At 41.4% G+C, this 24,670-nt stretch overlaps 1 protein-coding gene across 2 annotated transcripts in view; it reads left to right on the forward strand.

Annotated features, from left to right (window-relative positions):
- The first annotated feature begins 391 nt into the window (after nucleotides 1-391).
- The window catches only part of FBN1 (fibrillin 1), a 264,472-nt gene continuing 240,193 nt past the window's right edge, over nucleotides 392-24,670 (forward strand). For both annotated transcript variants that reach the window (XM_070797597.1, XM_070797598.1), the window contains exons 1-2: nucleotides 392-525; nucleotides 1,156-1,500. In XM_070797597.1, the coding sequence (XP_070653698.1) occupies nucleotides 1,337-1,500 (164 nt within the window). In that variant the 5' untranslated portion in view covers nucleotides 392-525; nucleotides 1,156-1,336. The remainder of the gene's footprint in view (nucleotides 526-1,155; nucleotides 1,501-24,670) is intronic.

A 24,670-nucleotide genomic window follows, 5' to 3' on the forward strand; every position in this document is an offset into this window, starting at 1 on the left:
CCAGATCACAGGAGAGGCTAATCTCGGGTCTAGATCTCCCAGCCGCGGAGCGGATGAAACCGCTACTCGATTTCTTCCCGTTCCCTTAACTCCTCACCCCAAAACGCAAAATCCCAGGCTGGGCAGGACCGGATCACCTCTGCCTCCTCCCATTGCGCCAATCCTGCGAGCGAGAGAGGCCCCCGCGCCGAGGCGGTGGCTGGCAAAGGGGAGTGGAAAGGGAGGATGGATGGGGCCGAGGGGTGGAGTGGTGATGAGGGGGATGTAGGAGGGGGTGTCATTTTCTTTTTCTTTCTTTTTTTTTTTTAAAGTATTTCTCTCGCGAGAAACCGCTGCGCAGACGATACTTGAAGAGGTGGGGAAAGGAGGGGGCCGCAGGAGCGGCGGCAGAGACTGTGGGTGCCGCAGGCAGACAGGCGGCCACAGCTGGGACAGCTGCGGGCGGAGTGGGGCAGCGGCTGCCGCGGCCAAGACCGAGGAACAGCCGCCGCCGCCGCCTTGGGAGCCGGATCCGCCGCTTCTCTAGTGGGTGCAGCCAGGGTCCCCATAGGGATCGGGCGGCCGCCGCGGCTGGGGCTCCAGCCACGGAGGCTTTTGCGTTTGCGCCGCGCCGAGGGCAGAGACAGGGACTGGGGTGAGGGGCTGTCCCGGAACGTCCAGAGCTGGCGCTGGCCCTCCCCTGCCTGACAGCTTCCTGGCCCGGGGCTCCTGGTGCCGGGCTCGGCGTCAGATGCAGAGGGGTGGTGGCAGTGCCCGGAGCCGGCCGGGGATGGCGCGGCGGGCTTCCAGCCCGGCGGCTTGGCGGAGAGGACAGACTGGGGAGCTGGGGCGTCAGAGCGCGCATTGCGCGCAATTCGTGCTAGTAAAAAATACACCCAGCGAGCTCGTCCCGGGGTTTAGATCTGCTCAGGACATGGGGACATTTGCAGCGCTTTTTTCAGGCGGCGCCCGGGAGGCCAAGGGGTTGGCTGGAACCGATGCCGCCGGGGGCCTGGGCTTTTCAGCCAGCTGTGGACCAAAAGGTCTTCACTTACCCAAAGTAACTGCGCCACGCGCAGGCGGTGCGCGGGTTGGGCTCGGGAATGGGGACCCTGAGGCTTCAGCATCTTGATGCCCTGAATGTCTCCCCCCGCCTCGGCGATTTGTCTGTTGCAGCTGGCAGGGGCCGCCTGAAGTGGGAGCAGCGCCTGGAGAAGGCGGGAGGAGCCCGGCCCGGGGGACGGGCGGCGGGAGAGCGGGACCCCGGCGGCGCGGCGCGCTCCAGGGCGCAGCGGCGGCCGCGGACACAGCCCGGGGCGCGGTGAGAGGCGGCGGGAGCCCGCGGCCGCTCGGCATCATGCGGCGAGGGGGGCTGCTGGAGGTCGCCCTGGGATTTACCGTGCTCTTAGCGTCCTACACGAGCCATGGGGCGGATACCAATTTGGAGGCTGGGAACGTGAAGGAAACCAGAGCCAACCGGGCCAAGAGAAGAGGTGGCGGAGGACACGACGCGCTTAAAGGGTAATGGATCGGGCCAGCTGCTTTGGTGTGGGTGTCCCCTTCCTCTTTTCCCGAGTATCAAGATCCAGAGGAACTGACAGGGTCGATTCTCGACAGTAGAAGAATTCTTATTAAGACTTCCTGGGAGCACCTTAGAGATGCAAGGGTTACCTAGTTCTCGCTGCAGTTCCTGGCCAAACCACCTTGCTTCTACTTTTTATGGATTTCTGCCCCAGAGTAGAGGTCACGGCTAAAAGGAATCTTGGGCCATTGTCGAGGCTGATTTGGGGAGGCGAGGAGGGTTCTTTGAGGAAGAAGGGGAGGAGCTGCTACTGAGAAGAGGGGCAGCCCATCCTTTCCCTTCATACCAATTCCGGTTGTGTGTAGGGATAGCAATTGCATGGTGGGCATCTTAGTGGATGCTCTGTTTGTAGGGGAGCAAGGAAAGAAAGGAATTCCAAGGACAGCCATTCAGAGGAGACACATAGCTAATAGTTGGTTCTCCTTGAAGTTGCGCTTATTAAAATTAGGGACTGAGTTTTTCCTTTAGATGTCTACACTGGAAGCAGAGCAGGGCAAGTGTTTCTGAGAACTAGTTTTGCCGTTTTAAGAAGCTCCTTATTTCATGGGGGCAGTAATGCTGCTGTGGCAGGCTTTGAATGAGTGTTTTTAACCAGTCGTGTGTGTGTGTGTGTGTGTGTGTGTGTGTGTGTGTGTGTGTGTTACCCACATGTAGTTGAACATTTCGCCAGTCTCCTATGCCCCTATTACAGAAAATGTTTCAGCAGGAAGTATTTAAATTAGGCAGGTTGACTGCATAAATATTGTCAGTTTCCTGAATCAAAGAAGGGTGGGAGTGCCCTTCCCTTAAAATTGTTCAGATTGGAAGAGCAGTATCTCTGAGAGTGTTTAAATTCAAGCCTCCATAGAAGCAGCAGGATGGATTGTAAATGACCCATTTTGTCTCTTTGGAGGATTCTGTAATGAATCCAGAGAGTAAATACACAGAGGTTTCTGTTAACTTGTTGCTCTTTTAAATATTTTTAAAAATTTTTAATTGTTTAATTGGGATATAGTTGTTTTACAATGTCGTGTCAGTTCTGTCGGACAGTAAGGTGAATCAGTTATACGTGTACATATATCCACTCTTTTTTAGACTTCCTTCCCATTTAAGTCACTACGGAGCATTGTTGTTCTTTTTTGAGTAGTTATGCAGTTTGACCACATGGCCCTGAATGATCAAATGATGGTGTCCACTTGGATATGTGGCTGAACCTTTCACATATTCTTTTTTGTTATGGGTTGTTTTAATTATATGTATGTAGTGAAATTTGTGTCTGTATGGCCCAGGTACAGAAAGAAAAAAGTCCAGTAAACTGAACAGATGAGTTTTTGAGTGCTGGTCCAGATCTGGGGCAACACAGTGGTCAGAGCTAAGCACTTAGACCTTGGTGATATATGCAGGATTTTCTGACCCCAGGAAACAGTTATGATTAACTTAGTCCCATCTTGGTCTTTGTGGAAAATAAATCAAGAATTCCAACAAGTGTTGGAAAGGAAATTTGCTTATCATATTAAGCCTGATACTGATCAGACAGCAGATATTTTTTGCCCTGTGTGCATGGCCCGTGGCAAGTTCGGTAAATGGACTGAAACTCTGATTTTCATCCATTCTCGAAAGGACCTGATTTAGTCTAGCATTTTTCCTTAAAAAAATATATTTCTGCTGTATATATATATATATATTATCTTAGAAGCTAAGCTTGACAGCATTGCTCCTAGGGAGAGATAGGAAGTGGAGGGTTTAATTCTGTGGATGAAGGTCTGCAGGGAGACATTAGGCCTGGCCAGACATTTGTCTCATCTCTCTGGGCTATCACCAACCAGCCTGTTTCCTCGGGAGGCACTGACTCAATGTGAAAACAGAAACTAAGCCTTGCTTTGTTGCTTCACAGGATGTCCATGCTTTTACTCACATCAACACTTGTTTTTTCTGTTTTACATTTTTTTTAAGTTTATAAAGAAACACTTCTCTGTGTTTAGTTAGTATGTAGTTGTTGAGATTTTGCATATATATCAAAAATTTAGCAAATAATTATAACTAACCTTTGTAGCATGACTATATATTAATATACTATAATAATGAACCTTTATAATGTAAAGGTTTTTATTTTTATAAATCTTCTGTTATTTATAATGTTATATGTATATAATGTATGCATTATATATATATACATATTTGAGGTAAAAAATTAAACTTTAAAAGGATATACAATTTAAAATATTTCCTGCCTACCTCTCAGAGACTGTTTTCTTATGTATTTTTCTAGAAATAGCATAATACATGTACAAATATAATATATTCATATATATATATAATCACTTAGATATGTGTGTATATCCTTTTTAATGTCTGAAATGTACTATACATACTGTTCCCAACCTGTCTTACTTTTGTATATCTTTACTGCATCCTTCTATCAACTCATAGGGATCTACCTCATGTGTTCTCTTGGCGTACAGAATCCCGTAATATGGCTGGAACAGTTTCCTAATGATGGCTCTTTAGATTATATTAAAGTTTTTGCTGTTACCAACATTCTTCTACCTGCATGTTGGTGCCCATGTGCATTTATGTGTGGTATAAATTGATGAAGGAAAATATAATTGCTGTTTATCAAAGGTCTTCCCATAGGTTTGAAACGAATGCTGACTCTGTTCTTAAATTTGAATAGCTTTTAAAATGTATTCTCTCTGCTTATTGCTATTACAATCTCACATGAATAAGTCTTTAACCACACCATGCATATGTATACATTATATGCATGACATGCATATGCATCATATGCATGTGGCGTATACAACCACACCATGATGATATACATCATCAGGATGATCATCAGGAAGAGCAGTCATGTGTTCCATTTTTCCAGTTATTGCTTAAAACTCCTATTTTGGCTAGTTGAAATATTAGCAGCTTCAAAATCAACCTCTTTGACTACAGTGAAACCTATTTGCCATTTTGATGTACAGTTTATGAAATGAAAGTAATCTGAAATCCCCAAGTCTGCCTGATGCCCAGTTGGTGGCAGCAACTTTCAGCACCTCACTAAATATTTCCTCTATTTAAAAGGTGCTTTAAGCTCATCAGTGTCTGCCACCCATTTGTCTGGGCTCTCCTACAAGTTACTGTCTTCTTGTCCTTCTCTGATGTGACAGGTGACCGCAGAATTTGCCTGGGTATTCTTCTTGGGATATGTAGTCCTTTCCTGTCAGCTTCCTCGAGTCCCTGCCTAGGGACCTGCATGGTTTTCCCCTCTTTGGGTATGTAGTCCTAGCTTGTCCTTCTCTCCTCCCATCCTGTTGCAGGTGTTTTTTTTTTTTTTTCCCTCTCTTCCCACTGGGCAGCAGAAGTTGTTCCACAGTGGAAATTTAAGCATCCTCAAGTTTCTTCCCAGCTTTCACTGTGTTTTCTTAGAGTAAATCGCCAATTTCTGTTTTTACAGGAAATCCTTATTTTTTTATGGAATGAGTGTGGTCCCTATTCACTCTGCAAAAATTGCATTTCTCTCTATTTTGAAATGAGGATTTTGCAAGTTTTAAAAACGTTTTCAAGTAATAAATGTATAATAATTTTTGTTTGCCTGGGCACAGCTTAACATGTGTGAAATGACTTTATGAGACATAATAAAATCCTAGCTTTATCGTTTGAATTTCAGGTCACAAGAATTTTCTCAGCTAAATTCTTAACTTCTGTGATTAGGCAAAAAGTGCGAGACAATCTAATTTTAAAAACACATAGCTCTACTTGAATAGCAATAGTCCAACCAGTCCATCCTAAAGGAGATCAGTCCTGGGTGTTCTTTGGAAGGACTGATGCTAAAGCTGAAACTCCTTTACTTCGGCCACCTGATGTGAAGAGTTGACTCATTGGAAAAGACTCTGATCCTGGGAGGGATTGGGGGCAGGAGGAGAAGGGGGTGACAGGGGATGAGATGGCTGGATGGCATCACTGACTCGATGGACATGAGTTTGAGTGATCTCTGGCAGTTGGTGATGGACAGGGAGGTTTGGCGTGCTGCAATTCATGGGGTTGCAAAGAGTTGGACACGACTGAGCGACTGAACTGAACTGATGCACCATTTATGTTTGCCTTATTGCTTTAGCTCCCAGATAAGGAAATATATTACAGTTTCCCATCAAAGGGAAAAATTCTTGAGAGTAAAACCCCCTTTCCCCAAATCTCTGATAAGATGGATTATTGCACTTTTATCTGTATTGCCTGGTTTATAAGTGTATAAGACTGGTTGTATTTCACACAATTTGTCCCCTTGTGCCTGATTCCTTTGGTCTTTATTTGTTTATTTTTTTTTCAGGGGTCTTATTACCAAAAAAATACACGCGGAACCGTTCATACACAGGATAGATTATGTGACAGCAAACTCTGAGGGATTAATTACACAGAAATCTGTTATTAAAATAAAGAACTTTAACAGGGCACACATAAAAAATTCTGCAGACTTTATAAAGTCCATTTTACTTTATAAAGAGGACTTTAAGACTTCATCCAAAGTCAGATAGGCTAAAGCTAAATATGAGGCAAAAATCCTGCAGTGGTATGGTTTGTCCTTTCATTTATTAAGTAGATTAAGTCAAAGTATTGCGACACCATGAAAAAAGAGAGAGATTTTTAAATAAAAGGTTTCAGCAATTCCACATTTTAAACAAGACAGGAGACAAAGTATTTCTGGGATTCATTTTGAGACATAAAACTTGGTATTAGGATACTCAGACATAGTTTGTTTGCTTTTTCCTACAATAAACCAAACAATAAGCCTAACCAATTTGTGAATTTTAGCCTTAATTTCCAAGGTGAAAATAAGATGTTTTCTTAAAATAGAAATAAACTGTATTAACAATTTCTTTGTGTCTAGAAACCCAACAAATAGGCCTATTCTAGAAACAGGATTTTGTTTCATGAAAATTTTTAAAGAAAGCTGAAATAAAAAATCTTATGAGGGCTGAGTTATATGGCAGACACATGGGAGTTTGATATTTTAAGTTTGTTGAGTTTGTTTGTTAAGTTTGTTGACTTTCCCATTAGATTGTAAAATCATCAGTGGCAAGAAATGAGCATTTTAATACTAACTTGTTGAAGCTGGGATTGAAAGAGTTCATTAATTCAAAAAGTCTTGATCGAGTGCTACCTTGAATTTAGCTTTGTGAAATGCTGGAGACATACTGCCCACAGACTGGAGGGGTTGAATATTTCCTAGGAGAATAAGATGCATTAAAAAAAACTGGGAGGCAACAGAAAAGTAGGAAAAGGCATGGGGTCTAGGAGGAAGTGAAAGTAAATAATAATAACATCTGTAGCAGGGTAGTGACGTTAAGATGACTTTTATGTGCCAGACATGGTTCTCAGTGTTCTGCATGTGACGGCACATTCAGTGCTCACCCTATCTGTACAGGGCGAGTCCTTTCATTACCTTCCCTCTACAGCTGTGAGAGCTGAGGTATGCAGAGGTTAAGTTTTAAAGACAAATTCTTAATATTAAATTTTCTTTCTCCATTAATTTTAGTTATGGTTTTGGTTTTCATTCCTCTGGACAAAAATGCAGAACTAAGACATTGGTAAAATTCCACTTAAAATTCCTAATATTCCTTCATGCTAGTTCACAAATCCCAGGTATAATTAATAATGTAGTAATATAATATTTTGTCAAACAGGAAGCTTTGATATTTCTGCAAAGACTAATAAAACACAGAGGGGCTTATAGCATGTCTGAACTGTGGATTCTCTGGATAGCACATGCATTTTAGTATTATATCTTGACTTTTATTGAGGATGTCAGGTAACCATCACAGGCATCCTTCATCTGCATTGCCCATGGTTCTGAACTGAAGACGTTCCTCATGACATCATTCAGAATCTCTTGCTCTCATGTCCCATGTGAGAAACTTCTCTCAGGATAGACTTGCACGAGGTGTTTCTCTTTCCAGGGGAAACTTGTATCTCTCTTAAGTTTCATCAATATGATGAGTTATCTAATTCTTTCATTTCATTTTTCACCTTGGTTGCCTATAAGCTCAGAGTCATTAATATAGTGTAATTTTTTACATTAAATTGCAGCAATAATGGTAAAGAATAGCAAGCTCTGGTATATTGTTCACTATTGCATTGTTCATATATTACTCATTCAACACACAGATCCTTTATAAAGAAGATTATACATACTTGTCCATTTAACAGATGAGGAAACTGAGGGATACAGTTTTTCAGTGATTTTAGTTATTCCTTCAGGGACATAAACTAGTAAGAGATGGAGCTGGGAAATCTGGCTTCTTAGTCAGTGCTCCTTAACCATTGTGTTTTGATGATTCTCAATTACAATAAACCCTATACCTGATAAGTTTCTTCCTTTCGTCCACACTCGTGATACCTTCATTTCCCAAGAATCTTCCGCCATTGCTGTGGAGAAAGGCTCAGTGTTTATTGAAGGCAGACGCACTCCCATGACAAGCGAAGTATCGTTGTGGGAATGGGTTTATTCAGAAATGACTTGGCAGTGGATGACTGTCAGGAACCAGCAAACGATGGAACGTGCTGCCTGTTTTGAAAATAAAATTGTATTGAATACAACCATGCCCATTTGTCTATGTGTTGTCTATGTCTGCTTGCACACTTACTGGCAGAGTGAGAGTAGTTGAGATAAAGATGGTAGGGCTTGGCAAAACGGAATTATTTGCTGTTTCACCCTTTACAGAAAAAGTTTGCTAATCTCTGGGCTGTGTGATAAATGAGTCCTTAGTAGGACAGAAAACTTATTGAAGGCTGAGTTTTTGTTTGTTTTATCACTAGGGATATCTAGAAACCAGGCACATACTAAGTATGCAATAGGTAATTTTTGAATGGTTGACCAATTTTCATTGACTAATTGGGTAAGGTAAATTATATATATTAGAGCCTGGAGGAAGTACAGGAGAGAAATAAAGAAAAATTTGAGTGAAAAAGGCATGAAACAGAAAGTATATAATATTCTGGTGATTGAGGGACATTGAGTACAATGAGCAGGGTTTGCGCTACATGGCTCGCGGGCACAGTTCAAAGTGTGCTATGAAAGTAGAGCCCCCTGGAAGTGTGCGGTGAGCCACCATGCATGTCTGTCCGTAGGCCAGGGTGGGAGAGGGACTGAAGGACGCATGGTGTTATACTGTCTGATTGTTGTGAAAGCTGAGGATGGCGACGTGATACAGGATTCTAAGATGGCAAGATGATCAGATCTTGGCCACTCTGGCCGAGGTGTAAAAGGTATATGATATAGCGAGTAAGGAGACTAGAGGCAGGGGGACTTGGAAGGCTAATATAGGAGTCCTGGTGAGAGTGCATGATGGTCAGAGCACAGTGGCCGGGGAGATGTGGTGGTGGTGATGAGGAGGCTCAAGCGGCAACATGAGCAGTACTTGACCATTTGGTTATGGGAGGCTAAGACAAGGAAGCTTCCAATGTACATGTACCTCCATGTACATTGAAACATTACATGTAAAAACATTGTAACGTTATTAATGAGAAACTAAAGAGAGAGTTATTCCTAGTCTCTTTACTATAAGGAAATAAGCTATTTTATTTGTGTTTTGGTTATCTTATTGCTACGTAACCAATTGCCCAAACTTAGTGGCTTAAAACAACAACAATTTTATTATTTCTTATGATCCTGCAGGCCAGGAATTTGGACAGGATGCAGTGGGGAGTCTTGTCTCTGCTTCCCACAATGTCTGTTGGGTCTGAAATGAGTAAGATGACTTCTCCACGTGTGTTTCTGGTTCTGTGATTGTGGACTGGTGCCTGCAGTCCTGTTTACTTTGGTGTGGTTGAGCTAAATGGATGGACAGAGGAAGGGATAAAAGAAGCAAAGAGCGACTTGTCTGACTCTGCTGGGAGCCTTCCAGATTTCAAAGCTCTCTCCTATGTGATCTCCTGCCTCAGCCGGCCCCTGGGGATAGGCCACTGAGTGTGTTTTTGCAAATGGGGAAACTGAGCCCCAGGTGCAGCTACCAGATTTTGTTCAGGTTAAGTGTCTGTTGGGGCTGGATGGTGAACAATAGCCTCTTCATCTCTGGTCACATGTTTTAACCCCACCAGTTGACCACAGACTGAGATGAATGGCTAAAAGCTGGCTGGAAGGGCCTGAATGAGTTCATATGTTATCAGGGTTGGCTGGGTTTCTTGGTTCTCCTCCATATAGTCTCAGATTGTCTCCCTTTCCCCGTGGACCATCCAGCAGCATCGCCAGACTTTGTACAAGGCAGCTGAGGATACCAAGAAAACAAAAGTGGAAGCTACCAGACTTTCTTCAGACAGTCTTGTCTGAAATTCCATGCAAGTCACAGACCTTGCTCAGATTCAAGGGCGTGGACTAATAAGCTCTGCCTCTTGATGGAGGCGAGGGGCAGCCTATGTCTACAGGGAGAGGAGGAATTAAGGGGCACAATCTTTGGAGAGTAGCTCCCACAGTGAGGCAGCAGGTTTGTGAGAAGTCTAATCAAATGTTTCAGTTCTAACTTGATCTGATTCACTTAGTTTCCCATCACAGTTGCTTCCTTGTATTTTGTTTACTGTGACCTCAGAATGCTACATAAATAATATATCTCTGTGATCTTTCAGATTAATGTTAAGGGCTTTGCTCTTACTTTGGCTACACTTCTGCATTTAAAGAATTTGCAAATCCCAGGAATAAGACTATAGTTCCTAAAAATCTGGCAAGTTATGAAACTCCTAATTCCCCCTCCCCACCCTATTTCCTTTAGCCTCTAAGAAACTCAAGGACAAATTTAATGCACAATCACTTAATTTTGTTAATTTAGGTATCTGATATGTTTTATCTTCCTTCTATATGGAATTTTACTTTAAATTTCTGTTAATAGCCCTCTTTTATATATCTGAAACACTTTTTTTTTTGGAATCTAGGATTATAATTAATAAACAAAAATAGATGTACAGTTGTCAATAGAACTGATATGATAGTGAGCTGAATTCTATTTTATTTTTATTTTTTTGCATTAATGGAATAGCTACATTGTTCATAGAATAAAATTGGATTAGGAATACAGTCAAGTTTGGATTATGGATCCAAAACTCTATTATGTCAAATCCTGGTCTTAAGTTCCTGTGACTTTACCACTTTCTCAAGTGGCTTTTTTTTTGTTGTTGTTGCTGAAGTTATCACTGAGTCTATTTATTCAGTCCCCTCTGAGGGGAAGGGAGAGAGGAAAATTCACTATCTCTGCCATTCCCAGCCAAAGATGTATTCCAGACGGCAAGCAGGCCCAGAGTGGGGGAACTGCTCCATTAGACAAGTGATTTGGTTCAGTGTTTTGAAGGGTTGTGAATTCCTAGACCATCAGTCATACTTACATTCAAATATAAGTATCCAAACACATTTAAGTCCAAATATAGTACAAGCACTCTGTGGTGTTGGTGTTGGGACATAGGATTTATGTCGGCCCTATGGACTCATTATGTCTGCTGTCAAGTTCACGGTTTTGAACTGAAGCATAGTAATATCTCTGTTAATAAAGAAATGTATTCCAGAGACAGACAGGTTTTTGTTTTGTTTTTCTGTTTCTTCTCCTTTGCCTCCATCCTCTTCCTCTTTGCCTTCTTTCTCATCACAATTTTCCCCTCGTTTTCCTCTTTCATTGTCATCTCATCTTCTTTTTTTTCTTGTAACTTTGTAAGCTGAACTACGTACTAAATAGGGATGATAAAGATCAAATGAGGGTTAAAACATTAAGAAAAAGAAATTCTTAATAAAATGTTCATTTTTTACTTGAGGGTCTTGGGGTGTCCGAAAAGAAAACCAGGGATAATGTTTTTGTTAGGAGAGGGAAGGAGAAGGATTGAGGGAGGCCAGAGGAGAGAGTTCAGAGAAAGTTCTATAGTGGAGTTCCGTCAGCCAGTGGATCTGGGCTAGACAGAGCAGGTGCCGGCGTCTAACAGATCCTGATGACGACTCCTGGCAACGCTGGTACCAGGCTCTTCAGGAGACTGAGGGCTTTTGGAGGGGAGTCAGGACACGAAAGAAAGATACTTGGATGTCAGAAAACATTCCTGTAAAAACATTCAAAGGAATGTAGTGGAAAAGCAGGTTAATCCATCATTTATTACGAACCTATATATATGGTGCCATGTTGCTCGGCACATCTCCCTTGCCTCATAGATAATGGTTCATTGTCTGCCATTTCTGCTGCCCATTCACTGCTAATTTATACTATCATATAATCAGACCTTAATAGGTTGGTACCTTCACTGAGTAGCTTTTAAAGACTCTTCTTATTTGTAGATTTTTTTTTTTCACGATTCAGATTTTCCTCCATTGTCAGGCCATCCACCTTCACAAAAACATTACAAAATATTTATAGTGGGACCAACTTTAGAAATTTATAGATGCTTAAACTGAGGCCCAGAGAAGTTTCATTAAAAGTGTTCAGGGTACTAATTTTTTCTTCTTAACTTCATAGGTGTGGAAGCATAGCCATACCATAGCAGAGGGGATTTAAGTAGAAGTATGTTGTTGGGCTTCCCAGATGGTGCTAGTGGTAAAGAATCCTCCTGCCATTTCTGGGTTGGGAAGATCCCCTGAAGAAGGGAATGACAACCCACTTCAATATTCTCACCTATAAAATCCCATGGACAGAGGAACCTGGCAGGCTACAGCCTATGGGGTTTCAGAGAGTCAGACACGACTGAGTAGACACAAATGAAAAATGATGTTGTTGGGTAGGAGATTATGCTTCTTGTTTGTTTTCATACCCTAGAGAGGGTGACTGTTATCTGTAAGTCCTCAACTGTACTGCAAATGAGCAAAATGCCTGCATTGCGTGGGCTTGGACATTTTTCCTGTTCTTGTTTATTTGGCCTTAGGCAGGGCGATCAGTCTGTGGGCAGCCTTTATGGCAGGCTGGGCACTGGGGTTTTAGCTCCCCAGTCCTACCCTGCTGTCAGTGAAAGCCTCCAGATTAGGTGAGGTTGAGTGGGGTGGGGCTTTTTAAGGGAGGTGGTTGCTAGTAAGGGGATGGGAGAAAGAGAAATGGGAGGCTCCTCTGGGAGTCTCATGGGTGTAATCCTCCCGTCCCCACAGGCACACTGATAATTAGCAATTAGTCCTGGGATGAACCCTGGCAATTCTAGGTCTATAAGCTCAGACTCTTATCTTGTAACTCATCTTGATTCAACTATCTACACTACCAGTTTATACATTTAGATTCCATGAAATAAGTGTGCCTGTGAAGAAGAAAAAACAATCTTAAATTCTTCTGTATCATCTATCCCACCAATTTTGTAGAACACTTGCCTACTCCAAGTGACAACGATTTATTGAGCATCAGCTGTGTTTGAATTGGACCTAATGCTGAATTCTCAGAATGAACACCCTGTCTCAAGCCTGTTGATACTATTATCTTCTTCCAGTGATTCTAGGCAGAACTACATATGAGCTATATTTCTCCCTTTACTGTTGGGGTTAATGTCCAAGGTAACATGAACAAGTACCTTTCAGGGAAGGACTTGAGATGCAACCTTCAAGTCGACGCCTGGTTTTTAATCTTTCGTGGACTACTGCTGCCTCACACCCCAGAGTTGAGGCCACTGACCTCAAGTTTGAAAATTTTATATCCCATTACCACCCTATGAGCTCTGTCCTCCCCAGGGCCACATAGTTGATGTTTTAGCTGGAATCTGAGAAAGTGTCTGCACATTTCCTGAAGAGTTGGCTAGGAGCGATTTGGCAGTTCAGTCATAAAAACCCAGAGCCAGCGGCTGGGGTATACGTTATAATTACTTCACACTGCTTCCTATTTGAGCCTGGTTGTGGGTAGCTGGGTAGAGTGGTATTGCTTGTGGGATTATATTTGAAGGACCAAGGAGTCATTTTCAATGAACTCTAATAACTGTTGGCTGTGTTTTCAGGGAGGCTTGGAAGTGTGGATACAGACATGCCTGGGGTCAGATTCTGGCTCCATCACCTACTAGGCAGGAATCTCAGACAAGTGGCTTGACCTGGCCGAGCCTCAGTTTCCTCACTTGTAAAATGAGGTTGTAATATTCACCTCTCTGAGTTTCCTAAGATTGAATGAGAGGATACATTTCAAGTTCCTAGTATAATACCTGACGGATTTATCTACAGTATACAGCATATACAATTGTATATATACAAGACAATATCATTGCTATCTGGCTATCAAAATCTCCACTTTCTCATCTTGAACATAATTACTTTCAGAAACATAGGAAGCAAACTTGAACTTCAAAAATTTTTAAATTATAATCTTAATGGAAATTTACTTTGTTTGTGAAGGTCTGGTTAAAGTGAAGTTGCTCAGTCGTGTCTGACTCTTTGCGACCCCATGGACTGTAGCCTACCAGGCTCCTCTGTCCATGGGATTTTCCAGGCAATAGTACTGGAGTGGATTCCCATTTTCTTCTCCAGTGGATCTTCCCGACCCAGGAATCAAACCCAGGTCTCACGCATTGTGGACAGATGCTTTACTGTCTGAGCCACCAGGGAAGGTCTGGTTATATATACCTAAAGGCAACATGCAGATAAGATTTGTATTTTTCAATTTTCCCTTCCCCCAGATTATTTATAATTAATATTGCCCCCCACGCCCTGCCAATTCCTCCAAAAAAGTTTGCATTTTTTTACTGGCAGATCTGGCAAATGGCTTTGTCTCCTTCCTGAGGAACCTTTCCCCCGCCACCCCCCAAGAACCTTTGTGAAAAGAATTTATATTTCAGGAAATGGAAGCACTAGTCTGAAAACCACTTTCATTGGCAGTATTGCAAAGAGATACCCGGAGAGTTGGGACTCTTTGTGGTTAGGTTGTTTGGGTATTTTGGAAATGGGCTTTAATTGCCTTGTCAGAGTAAGAGTTTGGTTATGATCAGGTAGACAGGATGACCACCGGTAATTCCAAGTCATACTGCCTTTTATCTCATGATCTCACAGGTAAAGAGAGAAACTCTTTCCCAGCTTCCACACATCAGATCTCAGAGAGAACTCTGGCACTGCTCCTGTCACATGCCCCTCACTGTGGCCGAAGAAATGGGGCAAGTGGGCTGGCCAGGACTGAGGGGTGTGGAATGGTTTCCTCTTTTCTAAGAGGAGTTAGGGTAGCAAAAGGAGGAAGAGATGCTGAGTGAAACACAACACATCTGCTCTGGACCAAGAAACCTCTCCTTCCCACATTATTCCCATACCCCAGGACTCATTTCATCAGTCGTTGCTCTTCTCTCTGGACGCCGGTGGACAGGCCTCGCTTGCGTGATCTGGGGCTGGACTGACTCAGGTTGTCCACCCTTGAAAAGAGCCATTGCCTTCACTTTCCGGCTGAGCGTTCCCATCCTTTGGCTTCATGCCTTGCAGCAACATAGTGCTCAGTCAGTACAAAGGGATTCTTATGTGTCGTTTTTCTTCTGTGCCCTATTTCTTTTGAGAAGTTGAAAATCTTTGTAGTTTTTTCATTTGCCTTTAATGATCCCATTTTTATTTTAACGAGAGTTGGCTTTCAGTAGTTTAAGAGAGATCTTAAACTATTGAACATCTGGGAAAGTGGGCCAAAACATACTTTATCTTAATTTAGGCGAAGCTTTGGTAGAATTCCTATACCCTTGCATCCTTACACATTAACCTCTAGTTAACTGATTGGCAATAAACTCTAAGAAATTGTGGTTGCTTTATATTCATTCACAGCCTATAAAAATAAAAACTTCTTTAAATAAGGAATAGTTTAAACAGATAATAGTTATTTTTCTGCTTGTCGTTAAAAATGTTCAAATTACCTAATATCTCGTATTCCCATGGGATAAATCACACAACCAAAGTTAATAAAAAAGCAAAAATGCAGAAACAAACAAATACCAGGTACTTTGTCTGCTCTGCTAATTTCCCAGGAAATAAATAAACCTCAAATAAAAAAATAATCTTTTATTTTTAAACTTTTGAAAGCCTTTCAAGAATCTTATAAGAATATGCAAGTCAGGTTTTCCTTCTTTTTTTTGGTCAACAGTTCTGACATTACGTTGGTGAACATTTGGCAGAATTCTAGACAAGAGGATCTAATTTAATCTTGGATTGATCCAGGTGCTTATTTGCATTCGGGCCTCTCCTTGAAACATTGTCACCATTGAAGAATCAGGAAACATATCAGGCTTCCTCACTAAATTATTTCCTCCTTTCATTTCCTATTTCCCATGACTGTAAGAATTCTTCCATTCGTTAAAAGGCAAAATTCAGCCTTCTTATGGACCTGATGCAAATCAGTCCCCTTTCCTTCAAACTCTTGTTAACTGATGGATTTATGTTTTTGTCATAAAGAAAGATATGGTTCCGAATCATGTCAGAAAGTAGTTTAGTGCCCAAGAAAACCCACTCCCTGGGCTGTTATTTTCACAAGGGTGAGTAAGTCATTTGTTCTGAACATTAGCCTTATTGAGTAGCTGCGTATGTGAGATTCACAGAAGCATTTTGGTTAGTTCTTGCCTCTTGCTTAAGATGGTAAACATGTTGGAATTGGACTGTTGTTGGCTTTTATTGGTAGTCCACATCCCACTCAAAAATGTTGAGTTACATAACAGGTAGAAATGGTTCTTATATGAAGGGAAAAAATAAAGCAGAAGTGTGGTGTTGGGATGTATGGAAGAGTAGGGCTACAAGAAGATCTAGGCCAGATGCTGCTGCAAAGTTGTTGTTTTCTAACATTTAATATGGAAAATTTCAAATATATACAAAACTAGAGGGAATACTGTAGTGAAGCTCCAATTTCAGTAGTTATCAATGAATGGCCAGTCTTACTGTAGCTACTTCTCTTCCCTGCCACAGATTTTTTTAAAGTAAATCCCTGAAAAATAATTAGTCACCATTTCAATATGCATCTGTAAATGATAAGGACTCTTTAAGAAACAAACACAATATGACTATCATTTTTCAAATTAGCATTAATTAAGAAATATTATCAAATACCCAGTACTTGATGTTATTTTTATATTTGATAATATTGTGTAAATTTGATTAGTATTATCCAATTTCCCTGATTAGATTATAAACTTTATTTTTTATAGTTCATTCAAATCAGGATCTAAATTAAGTCCATCTTTTAAGAGTAATTGGTTGATAAATCTCTTAAATATTTTTAAATATATAGACTGGCCCTCTTGTCATTTTTACTTATAATTTATTTACTGAAGAAATGGATTCATGTTATATATCACTTCTAAAAATCTGAACTCAGAAACAAAGAGAAGAATGGTGGTTTCTAGGGGCTGGCGGGTAGGGGAAATGGGGAAATACTGGTCAGAGGGTTCACACTTCTAGTTATAAGGTGAATAAGTTTTGAGGATCAAAGGTGCAACATGATGAGTATCGCTAATAATGTATTATATGCTTGCAAGTTGCTAAGAAAGATCTGAAATGTTCTCACCACACATACACACATATACACGCACATATACACAAAATAGTAATTATGTAACCAAGTGGAACTAATACTTTGGTGGTGATCATTTTGTAATGTATAAATGTATCAAATTGTCATGTACTATAGTTACAATATTATCTGTCAATCCTATCTAATAAAGCTGGGGGAGAACAAGAAATTGGTTCACGTCCTGTAGAGCAGTGGCACTTAAAATGCCAGACCATTAGCTGCTTGTTTTCAATCTGTGATGAGATGAAAATCATGTGCCAGTAAATGCAGTGTGTCACTAAGCACACTCTTTAGTTGAGCTGTTATTTTTTTTCATAGCAAGGCTTTCTAGATGAAGGAAGCCGTGAGATGATTTACATTCCAGCTTAAGTTCCTTATCTCATTACAGATGAGTAATATATGGTGTGTGGACTAGCACTGGTCAGTCCTTGGGCCATCCTTGGAGCGCAGAGCTTCAGGGTTCTTACAGTCTGTTGATGACTGCATCCCAGGGGTGGTGGCCACCGTGTTCTGTCCCCTGTTGTTGTTGTGACTTGCTAGAGCTGGGAACTAGATTCAATTCAGAATCAACTTTTTGGCAAGAAGACTTTGTAAGTGATGTTTGTACTTCCATTCAAAGGTACCTTCTGGTCTACTAGCCTCTCTTTTTGCAATGTCAGCTGCCATTGATGATCATTGTCTAGGTCCATTAATTTATTAGGCTAGAAGAATGGGAATATTTGAATTCTGTCATTTCTTATTTGTTTATTAGCACTGGAGAGTTTTATGTCTAGTTTTGAACTTACACTCAATGCCTCACACCCAGCGACATCTGCAGTGCTGCCAGACATGCTTTTTCCACACTTGTCTAAACTGACCCATGACTTTGAGGGTTGGGAAAAATTATTTAACATCTAATGCTGAGGCCTAGCAGTGACGAGGTCTAATAGTGTGGAACATTTACACAGAAGGAACCAAGCATTTGAGAGGGCAGACAAGGAAAGATATAATTCTGCAGGGGCCCATTCCTTTCCCCTCTGCCCATGATTTTTTGTGCAAGTGAAGACAGAGACTCTCGATGTGTCATTTTTGTTTACAGTAGGAGTTTCAGGCAAGGGGTTATAAAAAGTTGGTGAGATTTTGAACTATGAGTGGATAGAAGAAGATGTTTGCAGATATTTTAACATTCACAAGTGAATGTTTTTACCCTCATTTCTTTCATTGCTTTCCTAGGAACATTCTTTTTATTTAAGAAATAGGCACTTTTAATTATACCTATTGTAGTAATCATTTTACCATTTAAGTCATATAATTAAGCACCTTAAGCTTTTACAGTGTTGTGTGTCAATTAGTAAGCTTAGTCACTCCATCATGTCTGACTCTTTGCAACCCCATGGACCAGGCTGCTCTGTCCATGGGATTTCCCAGGCAAGAATACTGGAGTGGGTAGCCATGCCCTCCTCCAGGGGATCTTCCTGACCCAGGGATTGAACCCGCATCTCTTATGTCTTGCATTGGCAGGAGGGTTCTTTACCACTAGTGCTGCCTGGGACATATGTCAATTACATTCTCAGTGAAACTGGGAAAAACAATCAAAAAGAAATAGGAACTAATATAGCTTTAGTGATTCAAATGAAACATTCTGTAAAGCACTGGTATATCCAAATCCCCTTGGGAAAAGTATGCAGGGATAAGAACTGCCCCAGTGGCTTCATTCTGAGTGTTTGTGGGGGATTGTGTGTGTGTACATGTGCTCATGTTAACATACAAGTTGTACTTCCTGCGTTTCATGTCAGTGAAAGATGCACGCCGTTCTTTGAGGTCTGACATATTTCTACTGCTTGGTATCAAACTCCCTGGGAAACTGGTAGACTTTTTAAGAACAGAAGCTTTGTCGTTGGGAGCTGCTACACAGGGGATTTGGAAACCGCTTCCCTGGTGGCTTAGAATGTAAACAATCTGCCTGCAATGCAGGAAACCCGGGGTTCGATCCCTGGGTCGGTAAGATCCCCTGGAGAAGGAAATGGCCACCCACTCCAGTATTCTTGCTGGAGAATTCCCTGCAAGAGGAGCCTAGCAGGCTACAGTCCATGGGGTTGCAAAGAGCTGGGCACATGTGAGCGACTGATTCTTACTCTTACTAGGTAAGGCGGTAGAATGGGTGGATGTGCCAGTGTCAGTTCCTTCTCAGAGGCTGGCACTATGTGGAAGCAGTGCCCATTCTTCTCAGTGATGAAATATGAAGACCGTCACCTTCCCCAGAGCCCATAAAGTATTGAGAGCACAGTGCTGGCATCACTCTGGCTGAGCAGGATATCTTTTAGATTGGATTTCAGGGCAGAGCTGTGCTGGTGTTTGGGATGGGAGTTGCTACTTTCTGTGTGTGATGGACAGTGTGCCGGCAGCCTCTGAATTAGGTCATAGAGACATGAATCTGGAGGGTTTTTTAGAATATCATTTGGATCACCCTGGCCTTTGTGCAGCTTATTGTCTTCCTAAGATGGGTCAGATAGTTGCCTGCATGACCTGATAATTTTGCCTGAAGCTGCTTTTCAAAAGACAGGACGTACCCATGTTCAGCATATACACAAAGCACATTCCAATGGCAGCTAGGAGTAGGTGTTGAATTATCTGCATTTTGAGTCTCTACATTGCTCCCCACCCACCCACTCCCCTAAACACTGAGCATGTTAAGAGCTGAGAGATTTTTTTTTTTTTAAACCAGGGTGACCAGGGCAGGATATTCACCATGTAGAAACTTTCAGAAATAAAAGTACTGGTCTGTAGGAGTGAATGTTCCCAAGATGTGTTCCTTTTATCATTGCTTTTCTTTTCCGGTATACTTTGTGAGATGTGTCTTAAATTTTTTGGTTCTGCAGACCTCAGAAAAGAAAATCAGAGCACGCAAAAAAATTATACACAAATGAGATTATATAAAGGAACACATTCTCTCTGGGGTATTTATGGAAACATCTTTCTAATCTCTAATCTAAAATCTTTAGTACTAGCCTTGGAATGTTTTATTAATAAATTCTTTTGGTTTTTAATTAGTGATTTATGACATGTTTCCATTGGGTAGCCTTTGAACTATTACTTCACTTCTCTGAATTTCAGTTTCCTCATCTGAAAATGAGCACAGCAAATCATATTCTTGATAGAATTTAAGGGAAGAGTCACACAATCATTTACAAAGCTCTCTAAAAGTTGTTCATTATTATTTTTATTCTACACTGTGACTTCATATGGACTAGATAAATTCAAGATTCAGTCAAATTCCCTTAAGTTTTAATTAGGCTATTTTTATTCAAAAAATTTCCAGATAACTAATTTTTTAGAAGTAAATGCTTACAACTTGCTTAATTTGTGAATTGTTAATTTCTATGAAATAATCTCAACCACAGCGTGCCATTAACTGACTTCTTTTAGAAACAAACTCTATCAATGATCTATTTCCCCCCCCTTTTTTTTTTTTGTTCCTTAGCAACAGTCTTGTCTCTGTTCTGATGATAAGAATTGGTATAAAAATGATTTTAAAAGATCCATTTCCTATTGACTCTTATGAAATAGAGTTTGAGATTCAAGCCCTTCAAAGCTTTTGAAGCTGTAAAATATTTTCAAATGATCCATCTGAAAGAAGGAAAAATTTTACTCTCATATTCCATGAATTCCATTTATCTGGGTCTTTTGTTATTTGATTTTTCATTTTAATTTTTTAAAATTAAAAAGTGAATAGAAACCTTGATTTCTTATTAGAAATTGTGTTTTTCATTATTTTATTTTATTATTTGGTTTCTTAGAAACATATTTATCTTTTCATCAAATTAAATTCTCACCACTCTGACAGAATTCTAACTTAGATTTCTTAGTTGGAAGTACCTGTGAAATTCTAAGCCTTCATTTACCATTTAAGATGCAGGTATTGTGCTAGGTGCTAGGGCTGTATAGATCTGTCTTTAAAGGGCTCACATTCTATATAAAAGAGAGGGTAATTAATCAGTTCCAGGGAGTCTGAAATGCTCAAATAACCTGAGTATAAGAGCAAAGCCACCAAATAGCATTCAAAAATGACCTGTTTCCTTGCTTCATTTGGAAGCCACTCTTTCTAGAATTGGCTCGCTGAAACTTTGGTCTGTGAACTAGCCCTGGGTCCTGATTTTACATCATAGTTTCTGGGATCTTCTGCTTTGTAAAATAATGCAGGTACATTGAGAATTAGAATATCCAATCACTCCTCAGTTTTTAAGTTCCTGATTTATGGACTTAGGGATATCCCATACTGGCCCTAATGGGCTCCTGCTGGGGGTGGGGGGTGGCCTTGGGCCTGGGGCTGGGCAGCCTTCCAGCCAGGCTGCCCTCTCAGGATTGCGTGGAGTGGCCTGAGTTTAAGGTGGTTGGTGCTCACAGCTCACTGGGCAGCTGGCTGGAGCTGCAGGGACCATGGGTTTGAGTGGCCAAGTTTCCCTCTGGTTGCCTGCCGTGGAATGTGTTTTCCCATAGAAACAACATTTTAAGTCTGTGGTCAGGTTCCCAGACCAGCCTACAATAGCCCATTTAGCTGATAATGTGGCCGAGAGACTGCTATTTGACTAGCCCGGGGACCAAACCACCACCTATTAACATTGTTTCTATTGGAAAAGCCTGTCCAAGTTCTAAATACCAATATAGAAATGACATTTTGGAACCCTACCTGTTTGTCAGCTGGGAGCTGCCAGTCCTCAGAACTGGAGAGTTGAATCACTCTGCCCTCCCGGCTGCTGAAGGACACCATTCTTTCCCCTCAGCCTGATCCCATTGGCTGGCTTTCCTGTCTTTTCCTGGGGCTGCCAGGACATTCAGAAGATATTATCTCCTTGGACAGAGCTCTCTGTTTGAGAACTTCTGGGAAGTGGTGAGAATCGTGGTTTCAATCCCTTATTTCTTCTGTGGGTGGTAAAGAGGTGGGAAGGGACCAGTTGGCCGTTGGGAGTGGTGAATTCCGTAGGACCATCCTGGGCCTGCCTGTTCTGGATCACCTGTCTACTTTACTTGTTTGCATTTCAATCATTTCTAGAATTTTGCCCACCCTTTAGAAAAGTACAGTGTGGCTTTGGCTTGGGTAAATGGAGCAAATATCCCAGTCTAAGAAAATAACCACGCTCGTCTTGAACTCATGGGTAAATCCAAGGGATTGCTGGGTTCTGGGAAACAGTTCTTCCGAAGCACCATGAGTTTATGTGATACCATTGGCTAAATCCTTGTAGAGGCTGGAGAGATGCAATTATGAGGCACATTTTATTTGTTGTTTGTTTTTTATTTTTTTCCTGTTTTGAAGAAACCCCTCCTCATCCTTACAGGATTGAATAGTAATTTCAAATTCATAAACAAATACACCTCTCCCCATGTTTAGATGGGAGTTCCTTTTATACTCACAACCAGTGGTGTGATGCCAGCGGGCAAGATACAGATCCCTTGCCTTGGAGAGAAGTAGGTTTAGTGCAAGTTTACCATAACAGAAAGCTAGTCAAACCATTACCTTTAGAAGTTTGAGGGGGTCACATGGGTGGTTTAGTGAACTGTGCAGACTTGTGTGTTCCCAGTATTGTGTAATCCACAGTTCTAGACATAGAAAGTGCCCTGTGCGGTCAGGAGGATCAGGACTTGCCACACACATCCGTGTGCTTCTGGTTTTCTTGGGTCAATGTCTGGTTTCCTAGTCCAGTGCACCCTGTGGCTTTAAATTCTCCCTCTTTTACAACTTTTTATTTTTTTTTCCAAAGTAAAGCAAAGACTTGCACATGTTCCAATTCAGGTCTCAGTTTAGTTGCTCACTCATGTCCAACTCTTTGCAGCCCCATGGACTGCAGCATGCCAGGGTTCCCTGTCCATCACCAATTCCTAGAGCTCACTCAAACTCATGTCTATTGAGTCGGTGATGCCATCCAAACATCTCATCCTCTGTCATCTCCTTCTCCTCCTGCCTTCAGTCTTTCCTAGCATCAGGGTCTTTTCCAATGAGTCAGCTCTCCGCGTCAGGTGGTTGAAGTATTGGAGTTTCAGCTTCAGTATCAGTCCTTCCAATGAACACTCAGGACTGATTTCCTTTAGGATTGACTGATTGGATCTCCTTGCAATCCAAGGGACTTTCAAGAGTCTTCTCCAACACCACAGTTCAAAAGCATCAATTCTTCAGTGCTCAGCTTTCTTTATAGTCCAATTCTCACATCCAGGCATGACTACTGGAAAAACCAAGCTTTGACTAGATGAACTTTTGTTGGCAAAGTAGTGTCTCTGCTTTTTAATATGCTGTCTAGGTTTGTCATAGCTTTTCTTCCAAGGAGCAACTTTTAATTTCATGGCTGTAGTCATGATCTGCAGTGATTTTGGAGCCCCCCAAAATTAAGTCTCTTACTGTTTCCATCATTTCTTCATCTATTTACCATGAAACGATGGGACCAGATGCCATGATCTTAGTTTTCTGAATGTCAAGTCTTAAGCCAACTTTTTCACTCTCCTCTTTCACTTTCATCAAGAGGCTCTTTAGTTCCTCTTCACTTTCTGCCACTTAGGTGGTGTCATCTGCATATATGAGGTTATTGATATTTCTCCCAGCAATCTTGATTCCAGTTTGTGCATCATTCAGCCTGGTATTCCACATGATGTACTCTGCATATAAGTTAAATAAGCAGGGTGACAATATACAGCCTTTACATACTCCTTTCCCGATTTGGAACCAGTCTGATTTTCCATGTGCAGTTCTATCTGTTGCTTCTTGACCTGCATACAGATTTTCCAGGAGGCAGGTCAGGTGGTCTGGTATTCCCATCTCTTTAACAACTTTCCAGTTAGTTGTGATCCACATAGTCAAAAGCTTTGGTGTAGTCTATAAAGCAGAAGTAGATGTTTTTCTGAAATTCTCTTGCTTTTTCGATGATCCAACGCATGCTGGCAATTTGATCTCTCTTTCCTCTGCCTTTTCTAAATCCAGCTTGAACATCTGCAAGTTCTCAGTTCATGTACTGTTCAAGCCTGGCTTAAAATTTTGGGGGTTACTTTGCCACCATGTGAGATGAGTGCAATTGTGTGGCAGTTTGAACATTCTTTGGCATTGCCTTTCTTTGGGTTTGGAATGAAAATTGACCTTTTCCAGTCCTGTGGCCACTGCTGAATTTTCCAAATTTGTTGGCATATTGAGTGTAGCACTTTCACAGCATCATCTTTTAGGATTTGAAATAGCTCAACTGGAATTCCATCAACTCCACTAGCTTTGTTCGTGGTGATGCTTCCTAACGTCCACTTGACTTCTCATTCCAGGATGTCTGGCTCTAGGTGAATGATCACACCATCATGGTTATCTGAGTCATTAAGATCTTTTTTGTATAGTTTTTCTGTGTATTCTTACCACCTCTTCTTAATATCTTCTGCTTCCATACCATTAGATCCATACCATTAGGTTAGGTCCATACCATTTCTGTCCTTATTGTGTCCATCTTTGCATGAAATATTCCTTTGGTATCGCTAATTTTCTTGAAGAGATCTCTAGTCTTTCCTATTCTGTTGTTTTCCTCTATCTCTTTGCGTTGATAACTGAGGAAGGCTTTCTTATCTCTCCTTACTATTCTTTGGAACTCTGCATTCAGGTGCTTATATCTTTCCTTTTCTCCTTTGCCTTTAGCTTCTCTTCTTTTCTCAGCTATTTGTAAGGCCCCCTCAGACACCATTTTGCCTTTTTGCATTTTTTTCCCCTTGGGGA

Source organism: Bos indicus, chromosome 10, assembly GCF_029378745.1.
Source record: "Bos indicus isolate NIAB-ARS_2022 breed Sahiwal x Tharparkar chromosome 10, NIAB-ARS_B.indTharparkar_mat_pri_1.0, whole genome shotgun sequence".
Lineage (NCBI taxonomy): Eukaryota > Metazoa > Chordata > Mammalia > Artiodactyla > Bovidae > Bos > Bos indicus.